The 19,325-nt window shown below is 38.9% G+C and overlaps 1 protein-coding gene across 4 annotated transcripts in view; it reads left to right on the top strand.

Annotated features, from left to right (window-relative positions):
* The window catches only part of rasgrp3 (RAS guanyl releasing protein 3 (calcium and DAG-regulated)), an 83,373-nt gene extending 77,338 nt beyond the window's left edge, over nucleotides 1-6,035 (top strand). For all 4 annotated transcript variants that reach the window (XM_062058973.1, XM_062058974.1, XM_062058972.1 and 1 more), the window contains one exon: nucleotides 3,303-6,035. In XM_062058973.1, the coding sequence (XP_061914957.1) occupies nucleotides 3,303-3,311 (9 nt within the window). In that variant the 3' untranslated portion in view covers nucleotides 3,312-6,035. The remainder of the gene's footprint in view (nucleotides 1-3,302) is intronic.
* Nucleotides 6,036-19,325: the final 13,290 nt, after the last annotated feature.

Genomic DNA, 19,325 nt, shown 5'->3' with positions numbered 1-19,325 from the left:
TACTGGTAGTAGTGTATTGTAGTTTCCTATAGTTGTCGTAGTGTACTTTTAGTTTTAGTACTGTAGTACTGTACTTGAGATGTTCCTATAGTTGTAGTACTTGCAGTAGTGTACTTGAATTTGTTTATAGTTATAGTACTTTTACTAGTGTACTTGTAATTTCTTGTTGTACTTGTAGTAGTATATTGTAGTTGTGTATAGTTGTTGTCCTTGTAGTTTCTTATAGTTGTAATACTGGTAGTAGTGTATTGTAGTTTCCTATAGTTGTCGTAGTGTACTTTTAGTTTTAGTACTGTAGTACTGTACTTGAGATGTTCCTACAGTTGTAGTACTTGCAGTAGTGTACTTGAATTTGTTTATAGTTATAGTACTTTTACTAGTGTACTTGTAATTTCTTGGTGAACGATTTGGTCATTTTGTATAGTTGTTATCCTTGTAGTTGTGTACTTGTAGTTTATTGTGGTTGTAGTACTTGTAGTAGTGTATTGTAGTTTATTTTAGCTGTAGTAGCACTAATGTGCTTGTAGTTTCTTGCAGTTGAAGTGTTGTAGTAGTGTGCTTGTAGTTTTACATCGCTGTAGTACTTGTAGTAATGTACTGGCAATTTATTGTAGTTATTGTAGTAGTGTACTTGTAGTTTCTTATAGTTGTATTATTTCTAGTAGTGTATTGTAGTTGTTTGTAGTTGTAGTGCTTGTAATAGTGTACGTTTAGTTTTCTTGTAGTTGTAGTACTGTACTTGTGATTTTCTTATAGTTGTAGAACTTATTTATTTTAACTAGTTTATTTTAGCTGTAGTAACACTAATGTACTTGTAGTTTTTTGCAGTCGAAGTGCTGTAGTAGTGTGCTTGTACTTTTACGTCGCTATAGTACTCGTATTAATGTACTTGCAGTTTATTGTAGTAGTTTACTTGTAGTTTCTTATAGTTGTATTATTCCTAGTAATGTATTATAGTTGTAGTGCTTTTTACATTTAGTTTTCTGTAGTACTGTACTTGTGATTTTCTTATAGTTGTAGTACTTGCAGTAGTGTACTTGAAATTGTTTATAGTTATAGTACTTTTACTAATGTACTTGTAATTTCTTATCGTACGATTTGGTCATTTTGTATAGTTGTTGTCCTTGTAGTTGTGTACTTGCAGTTTATTGTAGTAGTGTTGTAGTTTATTGTACTTACAGGAGTAGTTGTGTAGTGTGTGAGTCATTTAGGTGTTGATTGTTAAAATTGTAGTCCATTCTAGTCTTGGGCAGGTCTACAATTCTGTCCCTGAGGTCAGCTCTCTGGTCTTGCATATGGGGGTGTGGAGGTTTGAATGTGTGACAGGTGTATTTTATACTCGTCATGAGTTGAGTTTAGGAGCACAATTTTAAAGGTACAGGACTCATGGGCAGTACGGTGGAACAGGGGTTAGTGCATGTGCCTCACAATACGAAGGGCCTGAGTAGTCCTGAGTTCAATCCCGGGCTCGGGATCTTTCTGTGTGGAGTTTGCATGTTCTCCCCGTGACTGCGTGGGTTCCCTCCGGGTACTCCGGCTTCCTCCCACCTCCAAAGACATGCACCAGGGGATAGGTTGATTGGCAACACTAAATTGGCCCTAGTGTGTGAATGTGAGTGTGAATGTTGTCTGTCTATCTGTGTTGGCCCTGTGATGAGGTGGCGACTTGTCCAGGGTGCACCCCGCCTTCCGCCCGAATGCAGCTGAGATAGGCTCCAGCACAACCCGCGACCCCGAAAGGGACAAGCGGTAGGAAATGGATGGATGGATGGAAGGACTCATTGATGTATTTCATGACACATAAACTGAATCTTGCTGATAGGTCAAATACTTATTTAAGTCATGTGGTAGAGACTCTACTTCTGCACAGCAGGTCAGACTGGATGCTTAGACTGCTGCTTTGTGAATGAAAAATACACAGAACAGCAAAACAAAACACTTATTTTATTGTAATTATTATTTCCATCGCACATCAAGAACGACAAAGTGAACAGAGACTAGTTTTTAGTGCCCTTTTGAATCCACTAAGCTGGACTTGGAGCACTTGGTTAGACCAACGTGTGTTGTGGATCTTACTCTTTAGTGATGTTATGAAAACCTATTACAGTCATATCAGAGCCAAAATGGGTAGTTTTGTTGTAGGGGTGTACGGTATACCAGTATTAGTATAGTACCGCGATACTAATGAATCATAATCGGTACTATACCGCCTCTGAAAAGTAACGGTCCACAAACCCCCTAGTTTACAAGCAGAGGAGCATGTTCAGCTGTGCACAATCACAGAGTACTTACAAGCAGACACAGTGTGTAGACAGAAAAGGGAGAACAAACACATTTTGGCTTAAAAAGTAACGATAAAGGTGAAGCTATAACACCGAAACGCAAACCCCGGAAGAGGTGCTTTAAGACATGGCTAGCGAGCTAGCAGCTAAAGTCCAGCCCCAGTCGGCAGTGTTTCAGCTACTTCTAAATCACTAATCCTCGCCTCCATGGCGTCTAATAAAGTAAGTTTCTTACAACTATCATCCCTGCAGGACGAGGAATAGCTAAACATATTTCACTACACACTGTAGCTCACCCGCGACAGAATGTAAACAAACTCCATTGGTGGATCTACACCTAACATCCACTGTAATGATACCAAGTACAGTAGCGTATCTAGTTGATACTTCTATGACTACGTCGTTTAAAAAAAATCTATATTATGTTTAGAATCTCAGGTAATATGTTCCCGTGACACATGAGGACTTTGAATATGACCAATGTATGATCCTGTAACCACTTGGTATCGGATTGATACCCAAATTCGCGGTATCATCCAAAACTAAGTATCAAACAACAGAAGAATAAGTGATTATTACATTTGAACAGAAGTGTAGACAGAACATGTTAAAAGAGAAAGTAAGCAGATATTAACAGTAAATGAACAAGTAGATTAATAATTGATTTTCTACCACTTGTCCTTAATAATTTTGAAAAAATAATAGAATGGAAAATGACACATTATGTTACTGCAAATGTCAGCAGCTAAATTAGGAACCTTTGTTTGCTTACTTATACTAAAGGACAAATTGTCTTGTATGTTCACTGTTTTAATTAAGGACAAACTTGCAATAAGAAACATATGTTTAATGTACCGTAAGATTTTTTTGTTAAAATAAAGCCAATAATTATTGTGGTCCCCTTTTTTTAGAAAAGTACCGAAAAGTATCAAAATAATTTTGGTACCGGTACCGGGACAACACTATTTTGTTGAAAAAATATAAAGTTCTCGATAAAAAAATAATAATTTTCCCTTCTAGGACAGCTGACTTGGTAGCAGAGGTGAACGCCACTCTGAGGGGTCCAGAAAGCCACTATCGACTTCGACCAAGAAGTTCTTCTGTCTGGGAAGGTGCTGGGCTGTTTGAGCAACACAGAACTATGTCGACTAGACCACGTCTGCTTAGGGCAACGACATGCGCTTTGGTAAACTAAAGTGGAATAGGATACACACGGTATTTCTGACCTGAGAACCGGAGGAAGATGGATCTGATTGGGAGTTACCTTCACAACAATGTCAACATTATGAAATAGTGTGTCGTTACCTCACTTTTGGATGACATATTTGCGTATGAAATAAACACGGGAAAACGTGTGAATGCTGAAAAGGTTAAGCTGAACTGAAATGCTAACGGTTAGCATGCGTCAAGTATGAGAAGATGAGACTGAGGTGAAAGTTAGCTAAAAACGCTAGCACGTTGCTAATGTTAGCAGATACAGTTAGCATGTTAATAGTTAAAAGGACTTTTGTCTGCTAATTTAGCTATAAAAAAAAGTTGGAATGTAGCTAACATTAGCAGAACATGCTACCGTTAGCATGCATTAAGTAGAAAAATATATGACACTGAGGTGTTTACCAGCAAATTTAGCTAAAGGAAAGTTAGCATTCTAGCTTTTTGCATTGGACTAACATTAGCATAGAGCATTTTGATTTTGGAATGATTCAAATTGGTTGAGAACTGTGGAAGCATGTAAGTACTTTTAAAAGAGAATAACTTAACGATTGATTGATACAACCATAGACCGATTTATATTGCTAAATTTGAAGTATATCGATCTGTACTCTGCAAGTTTGCCTTCCGCAAGATAGGTATCGATCCAATACCGTTTTAAAAGGGAATTGATCCATTTATCGATACTCGAAAAAGGAAAACATTTGATTTAAGAATGGCAGACTTTATATGAAGTTTAGCACTCTAAAAAATAAGGACGCACCGTATTTTTCGAAGTATAAGTCGCTCCGGAGTATAAGTCGCACCGGCCGAAAATGCATAATAAAGAAGGAAAAAAACATTTATAAGTCGCATTTTTGGGGGAAATTTATTTGATAAAACCCAACACCAAGAATAGACATTTGAAAGGCAATTTAAAATAAATAAAGAATAGTGAAGAACGGGCTGAATAAGTGTACGTTATATGACGCATAAATAACCAACTGAGAACGTGCCTGGTATGTTAACGTAACATATTATGGTAGGAGTCATTCAAAGAACTATAACATATAGAACATGCTATACGTTTACCAAACAATCTCACTCCTAATCGCTAAATCCCATGAAATCTTATACGTCTAGTCTCTTACGTGAATGAGCTAAATAATATTATTTTATATTTTACGGTAATGTGTTAATAATTTCACACATAAGTCGCTACTGAGTATAAGTCGCACTATGAAAAAAACTGCGATTTATAGTCCGAAAAATACGGTAAACGTTAAGTCTATTTACCCGTCTGTAACGTTCATCAAAACAAAAATGGCAGATAGCCACGGTGGTCGAGAACGGTCATAATAAACGCCACAAGATCACATTAATTACGACATAAAAACCTTCACCTACAACAAAAGCCACAACGACTACAAATGACACAACACAATAATATAACTTTAAAGGGGAACTGCACTTTTTTCTGAATGTCGCCTATCTTTGTTTTTGACGACATTACAAATATTACTGCTGATGTTAAATAGCAGACAGCATCAATAAATTATCTTAGATTGCGCTACGCACATGACGCTACTACCAAGAATGTATCGGGGTGGATGCAGGTCCGAAGCAAAGAAAGACCAAAGGAAGAGTTTTTTCAGAGGAATTTTCGGAAGTGGAAATCATAAAAACAAAACTTTTGAATGTCTCGGGGTTAATTTAAAAGGCTCTGTGGATTGATAGGAGTGTTAAATCCGAAGAACCATACGTGCCCCAGATGAAGTTTGCAATGTTCTGGACTATCTTGCCAGTTGTGTGGAATACAGACTTATTGTTAATCAGTTGGGAGTGCACAAATGCAGCGTGAAGAGGTTAGTGTACGCTTTAATATTTTGCCTTTAATATACCTTCTTTATAATCTAACATCTCATTCGGGAGTCCAAATTAAGCCGGCATTTTACATTTCTTAAGCTACCTTCTTAAATAAATCTCTTGTTTCCTTTTTTCCACCATCAATGTACTTCAAACTGTTCTGTTCTTTTAATTTGTGAAGGAAATGAACAGTCTTTTGCTAATGTTTTTATTGAATGGTATTGAGACCGTTGAGACTGGTGCATGCGTGATACGAAGGGTCCTCTCCGGCCGCACACACCCCCTCAAGAGATCTGGTTTCCAATCCAATTATCCAGGTGTGTTAGTCCGACTTTTCAAAAACCGAACAGGATCAGATTAAGGCGTTTCCATGGGCTGTGGGAGGCTTGTTTAGAGCCAAACTATTTGAGAAATCGTACTAAATTAATGCATGGACACATACTGATAGATTGCTTGATTGATTGATTGATTGAGACTTTTATTAGTAGGTTGCACAGTGAAGTACATATTCCGTACAATTGGTAACACCCGAATAAGCTTTTCAACTTGTTTAAGTCGGGGTCCACTTAAATTGATTCATGATACAGATATATACTATCAGATATATACTATCATCATAATACAGTCATCACACAAGATAATCACATTGAATTATTTACATTATTTACAATCAGGGGTGTGGAGGGGGGGGGGTAGGATATGGACAGCAAGTAGTGGAGAGAGAGAGAGAGAGAGAGAGCGAGAGAGAGAGATAGATCAGAAGGCATAAAAAAAGTATCTGCATTTGATTGTTTACATTTGATTATTAGCAATCCGGGGAGGGTGTTAGTTTAGGGTTGTAGCTGCCTGGAGGAACCTTGGGAGGGTCTGCAGATTTGGGACTTAAATGCTTCTACTGAAGTAGCATTTCCAACTGTTACATTCCAGAGTACAGGAGCCCGAATAAAAAACGCTCAGAGAACTCTGGGAATCAATAATAAGCCGGATATTTTTTGACCGGGTCATATGGTACAATCGAATCAGCAAGATCGGATCTTTAGTATTTTATACGTAAGTAGTAAAACCTTAAAGTCGCATTTTAAGTGCAGGTGAGCTAGTATAGGCGTAATATGATCAAACTTTCTTGTTCTTGTCAAAAGTCTAGCAGCCGCATTTTGTACCAACTGTAAACTTTTAATGCTAGACATAGGGAGACCCGAAAATAATATGTTACAGTAATCGAGACGAGACGTTACGAACTCATGAATAATGATCTCAGAGTCGGCGGTGGACAAAATAGAATTAATTTTAGCGATACTACGGAGATGAAAGAAGGCCGTTTTAGTAACACTCTTAATGTGTGACCCAAACTAGAGAGTTGGGTCGAATATAATACCCAGATTATTTACCGAGTCACTTTGTATAAATGCTTGGTTGTCAAATGTTAAGGTGGTATTATTAAATAGATGTCGGTGTCTAGCAGGACCGATAATCAGCATTTCCGTTTTCTTAGCGTTGAGTTGCAAAAAGTTGCTGGACATCCATTGTTTAATTTCATTAAGACACGCCTCCAGCTGACTACAATCCGGCGTGTTGGTCAGCTTTAGGGGCATGTAGAGTTGGGTGTCATCAGCATAACAGTGAAAGTTAACACCGTATTTGCGTATGATGTCACCTAGTGGCAGCATGTAGATGCTGAAGAGTGCAGGGCCAAGAACCGAACCCTGTGGAATTCTGCACATTACCTTAACATAGTCTGATGTCACATTGTTATGGGAGACACACTGCATCCTGTCAGTAAAATAGGATTTAAACCAAGAAAAGGCTAAGTCTGACATACCAATACGTGTTTTGATTTGGGCTAATAGAATGTTGTGATTGATGGTATCGAAAGCAGCGCGGAGATCAAGTATCAGCAACATGGATGACGCATCAGCATCCATAGTTGGCAACAGTTTGGATGTTTTTTAGAGCGCTTTACAAGCTCCATTGTAAGCGGACTTTTGATCGCATTTATTTACTATTTAGAATGCATGCAAAGAAAGAAAAAACATATGTTCTTGTGTTACATAAGAATTGCGAAAGATAGGCAAAATAAAAAAATTACAAAGTGCAGTTCCCCTTTAAGCCACAAAAGACGCGACCGACAAAAGTGACAGCGAAGCAAGTTACGCGACGCATTGACCTCCGGAACACAACATGAAGCGACAACTAACAGTCAAGGCAAGTTATTTCATGAGAAAGAATGGATACAAGAGATGGATCAAGGAGGTTATGTAAATTAGGAAGCAAGAAGGGAGTAGGTGACATACATGATTCCGCACACCTGGGACACTGTCAGTCATCGACGACGTGAGGGCGGAGAACAGATACTGTATGGGAACTTTATTTAGCAGGTAAATCTACTGTTGGTTACTGTACTTTTATTGAAAATGTTTTGAATGCTTAAAATATGAGCAGAAAATGTTTCATCTTGTTAATTCAACCGAAAGTGTTGGTTGCACTTTAATCAAATACAAACCCCGTTTCCATATGAGTTGGGAAATTGTGTTGGATGTAAATATAAACGGAATACAATGATTTGCAAATCCTTTTCAACCCATATTCAATTGAATGCACTACAAAGACAAGATATTTGATGTTCAAACTCATAAACTTTATTTTTATTTTGCAAATATTATTTAACTTAGAATTTCATGGCTGCAACACGTGCCAAAGAAGTTGGGAAAGGGCATGTTCACCACTGTGTTACATGGCCTTTCCTTTTAACAACACTCAGTAAACGTTTGGGAACTGAGGAGACACCTTTTTTAAGCTTCTCAGGTGGAATTCTTTCCCATTCTTGCTTGATGTACAGCTTAAGTTGTTCAACAGTCCGGGGGTCTCCGTTGTGGTATTTTAGGCTTCATAATGCGCCACACATTTTCAATGGGGGACAGATCTGGACTACAGGCAGGCCAGTCTAGTACCCGCACTCTTTTACTATGAAGCCACGTTGATGTAACACGTGGCTTGGCATTGTCTTGCTGAAATAAGCAGGGGCGTCCATGGTAACGTTGCTTTAATGGCAACATATGTTGCTCCAAAACATGTATGTACCGTTCAGCAGTAATGGCGCCTTCACAGATGTGTAAGTTACCCATGTCTTGGGCACTAATACACCCCCATACCATCACAGATGCTGGCTTTTCAACTTTGCGCCTATAACAATCCGGATGGTTCTTTTTCTCTTTGGTCCGGAGGACACGACGTCCACACTTTCCAAAACAATTTGAAATGTGGACTCGTCAGACCACAGAACACTTTTCCACTTTGTATCAGTCCATCTTAGATGAGCTCAGGCACAGCGAAGCCGACTGCGTTTCTGGGTGTTGTTGATAAACGGTTTTCGCCCTGCATAGGAGAGTTTTAACTTGCACTTACAGATGTAGCGACCAACTGTAGTTACTGACATTGGGTTTCTGAAGTGTTCCTGAGCCCATGTGGTGATATCCTTTACACACTGATGTCGCTTGTTGATGCAGTACAGCCTGAGGTATGGAAGGTCACAGGCTTAGCTGCTTACGTGCAGTGATTTCTCCAGATTCTCTGAACCCTTTGATGATATTACGGACCATAGATGGTGAAATCCCTAAATTCCTTGCAATAGCTGGTTGAGAAAGGTTTTTCTTAAACTGTTCAACAATTTGCTCACGCATTTGTTGACAAAGTGGTGACCCTCGCCCCATCCTTGTTTGTGAATGACTGAGCATTTCATGGAATCTACTTTTATACCCAATCATGGCACCCACCTGTTCCCAATTTGCCTGTTCACCTGTGGGATGTTCCAAATAAGTGTTTGATGAGCATTCCTCAACTTTATCAGTATTTATTGCCACCTTTCCCAACTTATTTGTCACGTGTTGCTGGCATCAAATTCTAAAGTTAATTATTTTTGCAAAAAAAAAAAAGTTTATCAGTTTGAACATCAAATATGTTGTCTTTGTAGCATATTCAACTGAATATGGGTTGAAAATGATTTGCAAATCATTGTATTCCGTTTATATTTACATCTAACACAATGTCCCAACTCTTATGGAAACGGGGTTTGTAAGATGTGAATGCATTGGTCAGTAATTGTTATTTACTTGCGTGTTTGTATCCATAATTCATTCATACCTAGTACCCTTGCAAGAATATAACAGGAATATAGGAAACTTCACCTGCAGTATCCAAGTATTTATTTCACAGTCATACTGCTGGGTTTTTATTCTTTTTTTTTTTGCTAAAAAGTTACAGAATCGTATCATTTTTAAAAAAAAGATTGTCCCTGAATCGTATCGGCAACCACAAATATTGAATCAAATCGTTCATGAAACGAATTGTTGCCTCCCTAAGAGTAAGTGTTATGGAAAAGCGGGAATTCGGGGAAAACCGGGAATTTTGGGAAGTTGGAAAATTCTAAGATTGAATGACTGAATCGGTTGAGAAATGTGGGGAATATGTATGTTTGAATATTTGCCCATTCATTTCAAATGGGGAAAAAGTCTTGGAGTGTGTGGAATTCATGGAAATGTGGGAATTTTGGGGGGAAATAAACTTTTTTTTTTGCATGGATGTCATGAGAGCCGAACATTTCCAGCACAATCAGAAAGTTCCAGGATTTTCTTCAGTAGCTGCGTTTCCATTGCAGTTTTTCACAAAATAAAAGGGATATTTAAAAAATGTCGACAAAGTACATTTGCGACTTTTATTGTTTTGCGTCAGGAGCCATAATTCTCGTAAAATCTCGTCCCGCAAGACTCCACTTTGAGGAAGATGGACGCTTTGTGATTCCATGGTTTTGGAGCTGTGATCACAGTTGCTGTGTTGTCTGTCTTTTTGTAAATAATCCAGACGAGGCGTGTTGGCTGAGTTCTAAACGTTTACTCATAAAGCGTGCTCATCACAACCTTCTAGCTCCCGGCATGGCCACATACACCACCACATCTCTGGCTACCGCGCATGCTCATAACTCCCGTTGCATGCTGGGTAGTGTAGTTCTTATATTACCTGGAACATAACATCACAGTTGCAGCCACTGCTGTTGCCGTGATTGTCGATAGAAGACCAAGGCAGCGGGTGATTGCTCAAAGGCAATGTCCTTACGTATGGCAGCGACCACGAATAAGGGAGTTTTTTTCAGAGGAATTCACAGAATTGAGGATTCAAGGGCCCCCTTGACACTGTTCAGGCTGGAGCGTGGCTTCGAGCCTGTGGGTCGGCCTCCATTGCCAGGAAGGCACCTGCGAGACGGCCCGTAAGCGAGACCAAGATGACCTGTCTGCTCTCCTTGTCCTGCATCAGCGCCCCGCTCATTCGGTGTTTAGGTGCCCTGTAAATGCAAAAAAAAAGGGCTTTTGCGACACACTTCAATATCGAAACGTCTGAAAAACCACCTTGCATCAATTGTTAATATTCTTTACATATTTACTTGATAATACTTTTGTATTGTTTATACAATGCAAATACATATATAGTGACTACAATGCTTTTGTAACCCGGATAATAATCCACGTGTAATATAAAGTACATTAGATAAACGGTTATAAAAGTTAAAAAGATAATTAATTTTATTTCGTTCATTGATTCATTTGTCGACAAACCATGGCACAAAACTTGGCTGAAAGTTCTAAAACGAATAAGTTTAGCTATGGCTGTATCTCGAGCATCACGCTTGTCTCGTCTCCTCCCACACCAGGTCTCACGTTCCCTTCAAGGACCGGAAAAGAATCGGAAAAAATACTTCTCCGCAAATACCATGTTGTAAAAAAAACAAATATGTATTTAACTTTTTTTTTTTTTTTACCTTGTAACTATGTTTTTAACCATATTTTACTAAACTATCAATTTTTAATGAATCAATAAATGAAATAAAATTAATTATCTTTTTAACTTTTATAACCATTTATCTAATGTACTTTATATTACACATGGATTATTATCCGGGTTACACTTTAATTTGGAGATAAAGTTTATTTTATTTATTGTATGCTTTTTATTTTTTGTGTGTGTGTGTTTGTATACTTTAAAAAAACAAAACATTTAATAAACCTTTATTTATAATCTGCAACATTTACATACAATCAAGAAATAATAATAAACAAAACAAGTACAGAAACAGTACAAAACAGCGCCAGGGGGTTGTAGACTCAATAAAGTAACTAAAATAGAATGCCAAAAAAATAAAGAATAATAATTATATATATATATATATATATATATATATATATATATATATATATATATATATATATATATATATATATATATATATGTAACAAAATGTAAAGCCATAGGCTCACACAAGTTCCGTAAATTACTTCTTGTATGCTATAATCGGTAAACAGCAGTTGGATGACGTCACTTTGGCTAAATTACTTCCTGTTGGTGGTCTTCCGGTATTCGTCTGACAGCAAGTCGTACATTTTGCTGTCCTCCGTAATAATCTCTGTTGCCATCCTACACAAAGCAGCGTAGAAGCAATGCCTTAAATTGTCTTTAACAGTTTAAGAACATGTCAGAAATGTTTTAAAAAAGTGTAATAGTGCCGCTATATTGACTAGAACTGTCAAATTAGATACAACGTGTTCAAGTCATTCAGGCAGACGGTAGTCTCCCTCTGCTGGACATTTAGGGACATTACAGTTACATTTTGTATGTCTAGTAGACAGATATGTACAGAGGCAACAAGTATGTTTGTATCTCACAACGTTCTCTTCATTGACTCCGGTTTGGCTCGGTGTTGAGTCGGTGTTTATGCACGTCCTATAGCAGGTACACTACACCTCATGTGTGTTTCCATTACATCAATCAATCAATGTTTACTTATATAGAGGCTTTGCAGTCACGTGGTTTTATCACATTTGCTATCCAATGAAGTTGTGCATTTGGATGAAGAGTCCAAGAAACGTTACCGAGAGAAGTTCAACCTTGTTGGCACAACGGATCCGTACCTTTTACCGAGAAGCATGCTAAAATCACATGAGGATTTTGCAACAGCCGACCTGCCTGATCGATCATATCCAGACATTTATAATTACCTCGTCGATTCACCATCTCCGTACACTGGAAAGGACCTTAAGGCATACAAGAGTCTGGATGCCTACAAGTATTTTACAGCAGGTTTTGTGCATGATGGGCTGATATGGCAGATTCCAAACAAGAATCGATTTCTTCTCATGGCCAAGGTAAGGAAAAAGCACACACAGAAGAGCCAACTGTCTGTTTACAAATCCGCGTGGCAGTAACAGTGTGATTGTGAAAAAACTACTGAGGGAGACGGCGTGGCGAAGTTGGTAGAGTGGCTGTGCCAGCAATCGGAGTGTTGCTGGTTACTGGGGTTCAATTCCCACCTTCTACCTTCCTAGTCACGTCCGTTGTGTCCTTGGGCAAGACACTTCACCCTTTGCCTCTGATGGCTGCTGGTTAGTGCCTTGCATGGCAGCTCCCGCCATCAGTGTGTGAATGTTTGTGTGAATGGGTAAATGTGGAAATACTGTCAAAGCGCTTTGAGTACCTTGAAGGTAGAAAAGCGCTATACAAGTACAACCCATTTATCATTTATTTAAGTGATTCTAATGAAAACTCACATTAAGCTTTTTTTTTTTTATTACAAAAGGCGTCCTGTTCAAAAATTCTTTTAATTAAAAAACTGTTTCACAAACTTCATATTGAAATGTTCCAATTTTTCTCTATGCATTACATAATTTCAAAAAACTACTATAGACTTTGTGAAACAGTTTTTTAATTAAGCATTTTTGAACAGGAGGCTTTTTGTAATAAAAGATTAGCCTGAAAATGTATCGTATTCAGTTTAAGGATGTGACCAAACAATATTATTAAAAAAAATCTATCAAAAATTGCTTTGTAAAAAACTGTTTCCAGGAGCTTCATATTGAAATCTGAGAAATTAATTCCTACAATAAAACATTACATAATTTCCAACTATTCAGTATAGAGCTTATGAAACAGTTTCTACAAAAATAATTTTTAGAATTCATGCTTGATAATTCATTTTGGTTTCTTGCCCAAAATGAACCAGGTTTAAATTTCCAGGCTAATTTAATGAATGATTCATGAGAAAATGTACCAAATGCCAGGTAAAATATGCATAAATGGACAGTAAGAGGTCTAGCCTTGTATATTATATCCAAATTAGGGACTGATAATAATATAAGGTATGTCATATTATCTGTTTCAGGTAAAACACTCTCAACGGATGAATGATCCTCCCCTCAGACTTTGGGTAGCAATAGCGAAAGATGGTCAGATCCTGTGCTGCCACTGTACCTGCATGGCTGGATTGGGTGAAACATGTTCACATTCAGCAGCATCCCTGTTCGCCCTGGAGACATTAATACGTATGAAGACAGCCACTCCATGCACATCACTACCTTGTCAGTGGCTGAAACCATCAGCATCGCACATAGAATATGCTGAAGGATGCAATATTGATTTTGCCTGTCCAGCCCAGAAACGAAAGTCAGAAGTTTCAACTCCTGAGGAAAGTGCTGCGAGAAAACTGCTGAATGTTCCTCCGCCAACTTTTGTCTTGCGAGTCCAATAACTCTCTCTACATGGATACGGACAGCAGCTAATCCTCTGGTGCCCTCAACATCTAGTGGATTAAGCTGCCTTCTTTTGGAATCTCAGCGTGCACCACATCTTCACCAGCGGGTAGTTGATCATTTTCACAAGGGACAGACTGGGAAATATTGACGAGGGCTGCCCTCTCGCGGTCTCTCTTACGCTGCTTGACATTTTGTCTTCTCTCAAAGATCTTCATTGAACATTTGAGTTTTCGTTTGTGAGGTGACTGGGTATGCTCAAATATACTTGGCACATAGTCTGGGGATAGTGGGTCTTCGCTTTTTGCACCTGAAACAATTAAACAATCACATTATTCATAATGACTGCCATAAATAATTAAGCACATTGTTGATGGGGATGTACCCAGTTCAATTTGTTTTGTAATGGCATTTCATAACTTGACATATTAAAAAACTGAATAGAGTGAAATCATTCAGATACCTGTCTGTCTAAGTTGCTACCGTTTTTTTCTTATTTTTTCATGTTGCCTCATCTGATTGGCTTGAAAACTTTACCAATAAAATTTTTAACCTTGTGCCAATGGCTTGAAAACTTTACCAATGTAGATTTTACCTTGTGCCAAATGAAGTAACAAAAAGCCTCTTGTTCAAAAATGCTTCATTAGAAAAAAATTGTTTCACAAGGTCCATCATAATTTTTTTTGAAATTTCCTAATGCATTCACTCATGATAATTAATTGTTCAATTCCAATATGAAGCTCAACATTTACATTGATAAAGTTTTCAAGCCAATCAGATGAGGCATCATGAAAAAATGGGGGGGGGGTGGGGGGGGGGTGAACTGAAGAAATCATCCCATTCCCTGCCTTGCTGCTCTTGCTGCCTTTCTAAAAATGCACCCAGCATTTTCAACAATCATATTTGTATCATCCCATATTGTATTATTTCACATTTTGTGAAACAAATCAGGGGTGAATAGTTTGTTTACATACCTGATATGAAGTGTTCATTGCATATCCTTGTGTACATCGTAGGTTTTGTTGCGTCGACAGCTCTTCCTCCCAAGGAAGTCAAAGTCTGCTGTCCACTCCCAAGTTCTTTTAATGGCAAATAAGCTGATGTTAAATTGACCACCAAAAGCAGTAGTTGGTATTTCGTTGTTTATTGTCAAAGCTTTGGCAATAATGAGACCAATCCAGCACCCAAGCGTTCCCTAGCCCGGTCCAGATCGGTCTAGCTCAGTCTCCCGGAGGTCCCGTGATCTTCCGTCTGTCCCTCGCCCTCACTCGCTTTGTTTAGACTACTCCGAGTTATCTCTACTCTGACACATTCCAATCTAGAAGGCCAACACCTTACTATGAGACTCAAAAGAGGAAGAATACTAGCTATTATTTATATGACTATAGGAGTTTAGAAAGAAGTAACACTTAAATATGGATATATGGAAAATATCTCGTTCCATCAGTTTCCATCGTTCACGACAAATCGCCGCGATCCGAAGCTAAGATTTGGTTTATCGCCTCGTCTATTGCTACATCCAACAGCACAGCAGGTTTCCGGCATTTCCAAGCTCAAATAGCAGCAGATCAAACAAGAAAGCGTGTGTGAGTCGTTGACCGGCAGTGAACTGGTGACCGGCAAGATGGCCGCCAAGCTAATGTCACGTGGCTGATGACGTCAGCTGCAAAGCCCCTATAGCCCTAAATCACGAGTGTCTCAAAGGGCTGCACAAGCCACAACGACATCCTCGGCTCAGATCCCACATCAGGGCAAGAAAAAAACTCAACCCAATGGGATGACAATGAGAAACCTTGGAGGGGACCGCAGATGTGGTAAACCATCAGTTTTATATTCCTACCCCCTATCTGTGTGTGCGTGCTGGGTCAGGAGCGTGCATCCTGACTATAAAAGGAGATGTTTGTGCGTAAGTGTCTGGGAAGACAACGGATGCAGGTAGTATCTTAGATGTTTACATCAAGCTAAACATTTAGTCTCTTCTCATGGCTAGGGCCATCACCTTTGCATACCAAGGTCCAACTTTATTGCCTCTTCTTCCGCGAGAACTAATCCAATCCACGCACAAATGTCAGTACTAAAGGGCCCTATGTTATTATGTGCCCAAACTGAAATACCTACTAGTTAACCTGGTGATTTGCTTTCTCCCAGACGAATATAAACATTTACCATATGCAAAACATAATATGAGTTAAAGATTTCACTTCAGTAGCTAGATAACAATGAGTGTTGTTCAGATGACGCTTAGTGTGTGGGATTCCAAAGGAGAAAAGGAAGAGGCAGACATGAGCAGCATGGATTCTTCAGTTGTTGGCAGCTGTCCTTTCAGCGTCAGTTTATTTCAAACATGCATACAATTACAATGTAAATCATCACATATTTCCAGTTGTTTCATTACAGCATATCCGAAAAGGAGTAGGAAGAAGCAGAGCTTATTTAGTGAATTATATTTGTATAGCGCTTTACATAGTGAAACCCAATATCTAAGTTACATTTAAACCAGTGGGAGCAGGTGGGTAAAGTGTCTTGCTCAAGGACACCGGCAGTGACTAGGATGGCGGAAGCGGGGATCGAACCTGGAACCCTCAAGTTGCTGGCACGGCCACTCTACCAACCGAGCTATACCGCCCCGAATTTTGTTTAATCCTACCCATTTTAATATCATAGCAGTTTTATACCATTTCTTTGTTCTCTGTTTGTAACAGAACCGTGAATAAATAAATAAATATAAACAAAGATTACATACATCATTATCTTTTTTTTTTTTTTTAAAGGTTAACCATGCTTATCATAATTCTTCTTCTTTGTGAACACTTTTAGTCTGAACAGTTTCTTAAACTGGATCATATTAGTACTTTGTTAGATTTCCTTGCTTAATCCATTCCATAACCTGATATACTAAATGTTTTAAGTGTTGTACGTGTACCCCGCCTACCGCCCGTGTGCAGCTGAGATAGGCTCCAGCACCCCCCGCGACTCCGAAAGGGACAAGCGGTAGAAAATGGATCGATGGATGTGCGTAAATAAAGTTGTAGGTGGGATCGGTGTATTAGCGCCGGCTACAGCAACACAACCAGGAGGACTTAGTTGGATAGCAGACGCGCTACCGTGAGTACAGCTTTGGTTTCCAAACATTTGATCGCTTGCCCGTACGTACGTGTCGCTATGTGCATGTCACGTACGTAACTTTGGGGAAATATACACTACCGTTCAAAAGTTTGGGGTCACCCAAACAATTTTGTGGAATAGCCTTCATTTCTAAGAACAAGAATAGACTGTCGAGTTTCAGATGAAAGTTCTCTTTTTCTGGCCATTTTGAGCGTTTAATTGACCCCACAAATGTGATGCTCCAGAAACTCAATCGGCTCAAAGGAAGGTCAGTTTTGTAGCTTCTGTAACGAGCTAAACTGTTTTCAGATGTGTGAACATGATTGCACAAGGGTTTTCTAATCATCAATTAGCCTTCTGAGCCAATGAGCAAACACATTGTAACATTAGAACACTGGAGTGATAGTTGCTGGAAATGGGCCTCTATACACCTATGTAGATATTGCACCAAAAACCAGACATTTGCAGCTAGAATAGTCATTTACCACATTAGCAATGTAGAGAGTGTATTTCTTTAAAGTTAAGACTAGTTTAAAGTTATCTTCATTGAAAAGTACAGTGCTTTTCCTTCAAAAATAAGGACATTTCAAGGTGACCCCAAACATTTGAACGGTAGTGTATGTTTCTTGCAGACTCTGATGGCAGCCGGGGTGTCGTCGAAAGCTACAACGCCCGCCGCTGCACCGCTGTCCTCACCTTGACTTCCTCCGTCTCCGGGCCGCCGACCGCATCCATGATCGGGTGAAGTCCTTCGTCGCGCCGTCAATCGTTGGAACGCAGGTGAGCACGGGTGTTGATGAGCAGATGAGGGCTGGCTGGCGTAGGTGGAGCGCTAATGTTTTTAGCATAGCTCTGTCGAAGTCCCGTAGCTAAGTTAGCTTCAATGGCATCGTTAGCAACAGCATTGTTAAGCTTCGCCAGGCTGGAAAGCATTAACCGTGTAGTTGCAGGTCCAGTGTTTAATAGTATTGTTGATTTTCTGTCTATCCTTCCAGTCAGGGGCTTATTTCTTTTGTTTCTATTTGCAGTTAAGCCCGATGCTATCACGTTAGCTCCGTAGCTAAAGTGTTTCGCCGATGTACTGTCGTGGAGATAAAAGTCACTGTGAATGTCCATTTCGCCTTCTCGACTCTCATTTTCAAGAGGATATAGTATCCGAGGTGGTTTAAAATACAAAATCCACAATAGAAAAAGAAGAGTGTGGAATCCAATGAGCCCTTGTACCTAAGTTACGGTCAGAGCGAAAAAGATACGTCCTGCACTGAACTCTAATCCTTCACTCTCACGTTCCTCATCCACAAATCTTTCATCCTGGCTCAAATTAATGGGGAAATCGTCGCTTTCTCGGTCCGAATCGCTCTCGCTGCATTGTAAACAATAGGGAAATGTGAGGAGCCTTTCAACCTGCGACGTCACGCTACTTCCGGTACAGGCAAGGCTTTTTTATCAGCGACCAAAAGTTGCGAACTTTATCGTCGATGTTCTCTACTAAATCCTTTCAGCAAAAATATGGCAATATCGCGAAATGATCAAGTATGACACATAGAATGGATCTGCTATCCCTGTTTAAATAAAAAAAATTAATTTCAGTAGGCCTTTAAGTCCATAAACACTGCCGCTGTGCACGGTTTACCATCTATTGTATTGGTAATCTCTTCCATTATTTCCATTCATGCCATTGATGTTGAGATTGTATCCGTATTGGTTGTCCACGAATGTTCCATTTTTATTTAGGAATTTGTCCAATCTGATATTGGACAGTTTTTCAATAATTTTAGATAATTGTGGAAGTAGAGAAACAGGTCTGTAGTTTGTAAACTGGTGTTTGTCTCCAAGCTTATGAATTGGTACGGCTTTATCTATTTTTTTAGGTTGCTGATATACTATGTTAAAGGCTCTGAAATCTCTTTTTATCGTTTTCATATAAATTCCATTAGAATCAGTTGAGGTCTAGGATTTACATTTTTTCCACAATATTGATAATTCCTCTTTTGTCACACCCTCGAGGGACATTGACTTGGACTTGGAATCTTTTTCTCCAGATTTGGTCCAACGTTCACAAAGTACACTTTGAAGCTTTCAGCTACAGTACTTCATTCTTATTGTCATCTTTAACGTTTCCGTTAGAGAAGTATTTAGGATAATCCTTCTTAGCACCATTTTTAATAATGCTATTTAGGAGGCCCCATGTTTTTCTCATATTGTTTTTGTTCCTGTCTAATAATTGACTGTAATATTCTTTCCTATGTGTTCGTACTATGCCAGTTAGCTTGTTTTTATACATTTTGTTCTTGTTTTCTGCTTCTGTAGTTCT

The sequence above is a fragment of the Entelurus aequoreus genome, linkage group LG09 (genome assembly GCF_033978785.1).
Source record: "Entelurus aequoreus isolate RoL-2023_Sb linkage group LG09, RoL_Eaeq_v1.1, whole genome shotgun sequence".
NCBI classification, from domain to species: Eukaryota; Metazoa; Chordata; class Actinopteri; order Syngnathiformes; family Syngnathidae; genus Entelurus; species Entelurus aequoreus.
Note: the sequence above shows the minus strand (reverse complement) of the source record. Positions and strands in the feature narration are given on the sequence as shown.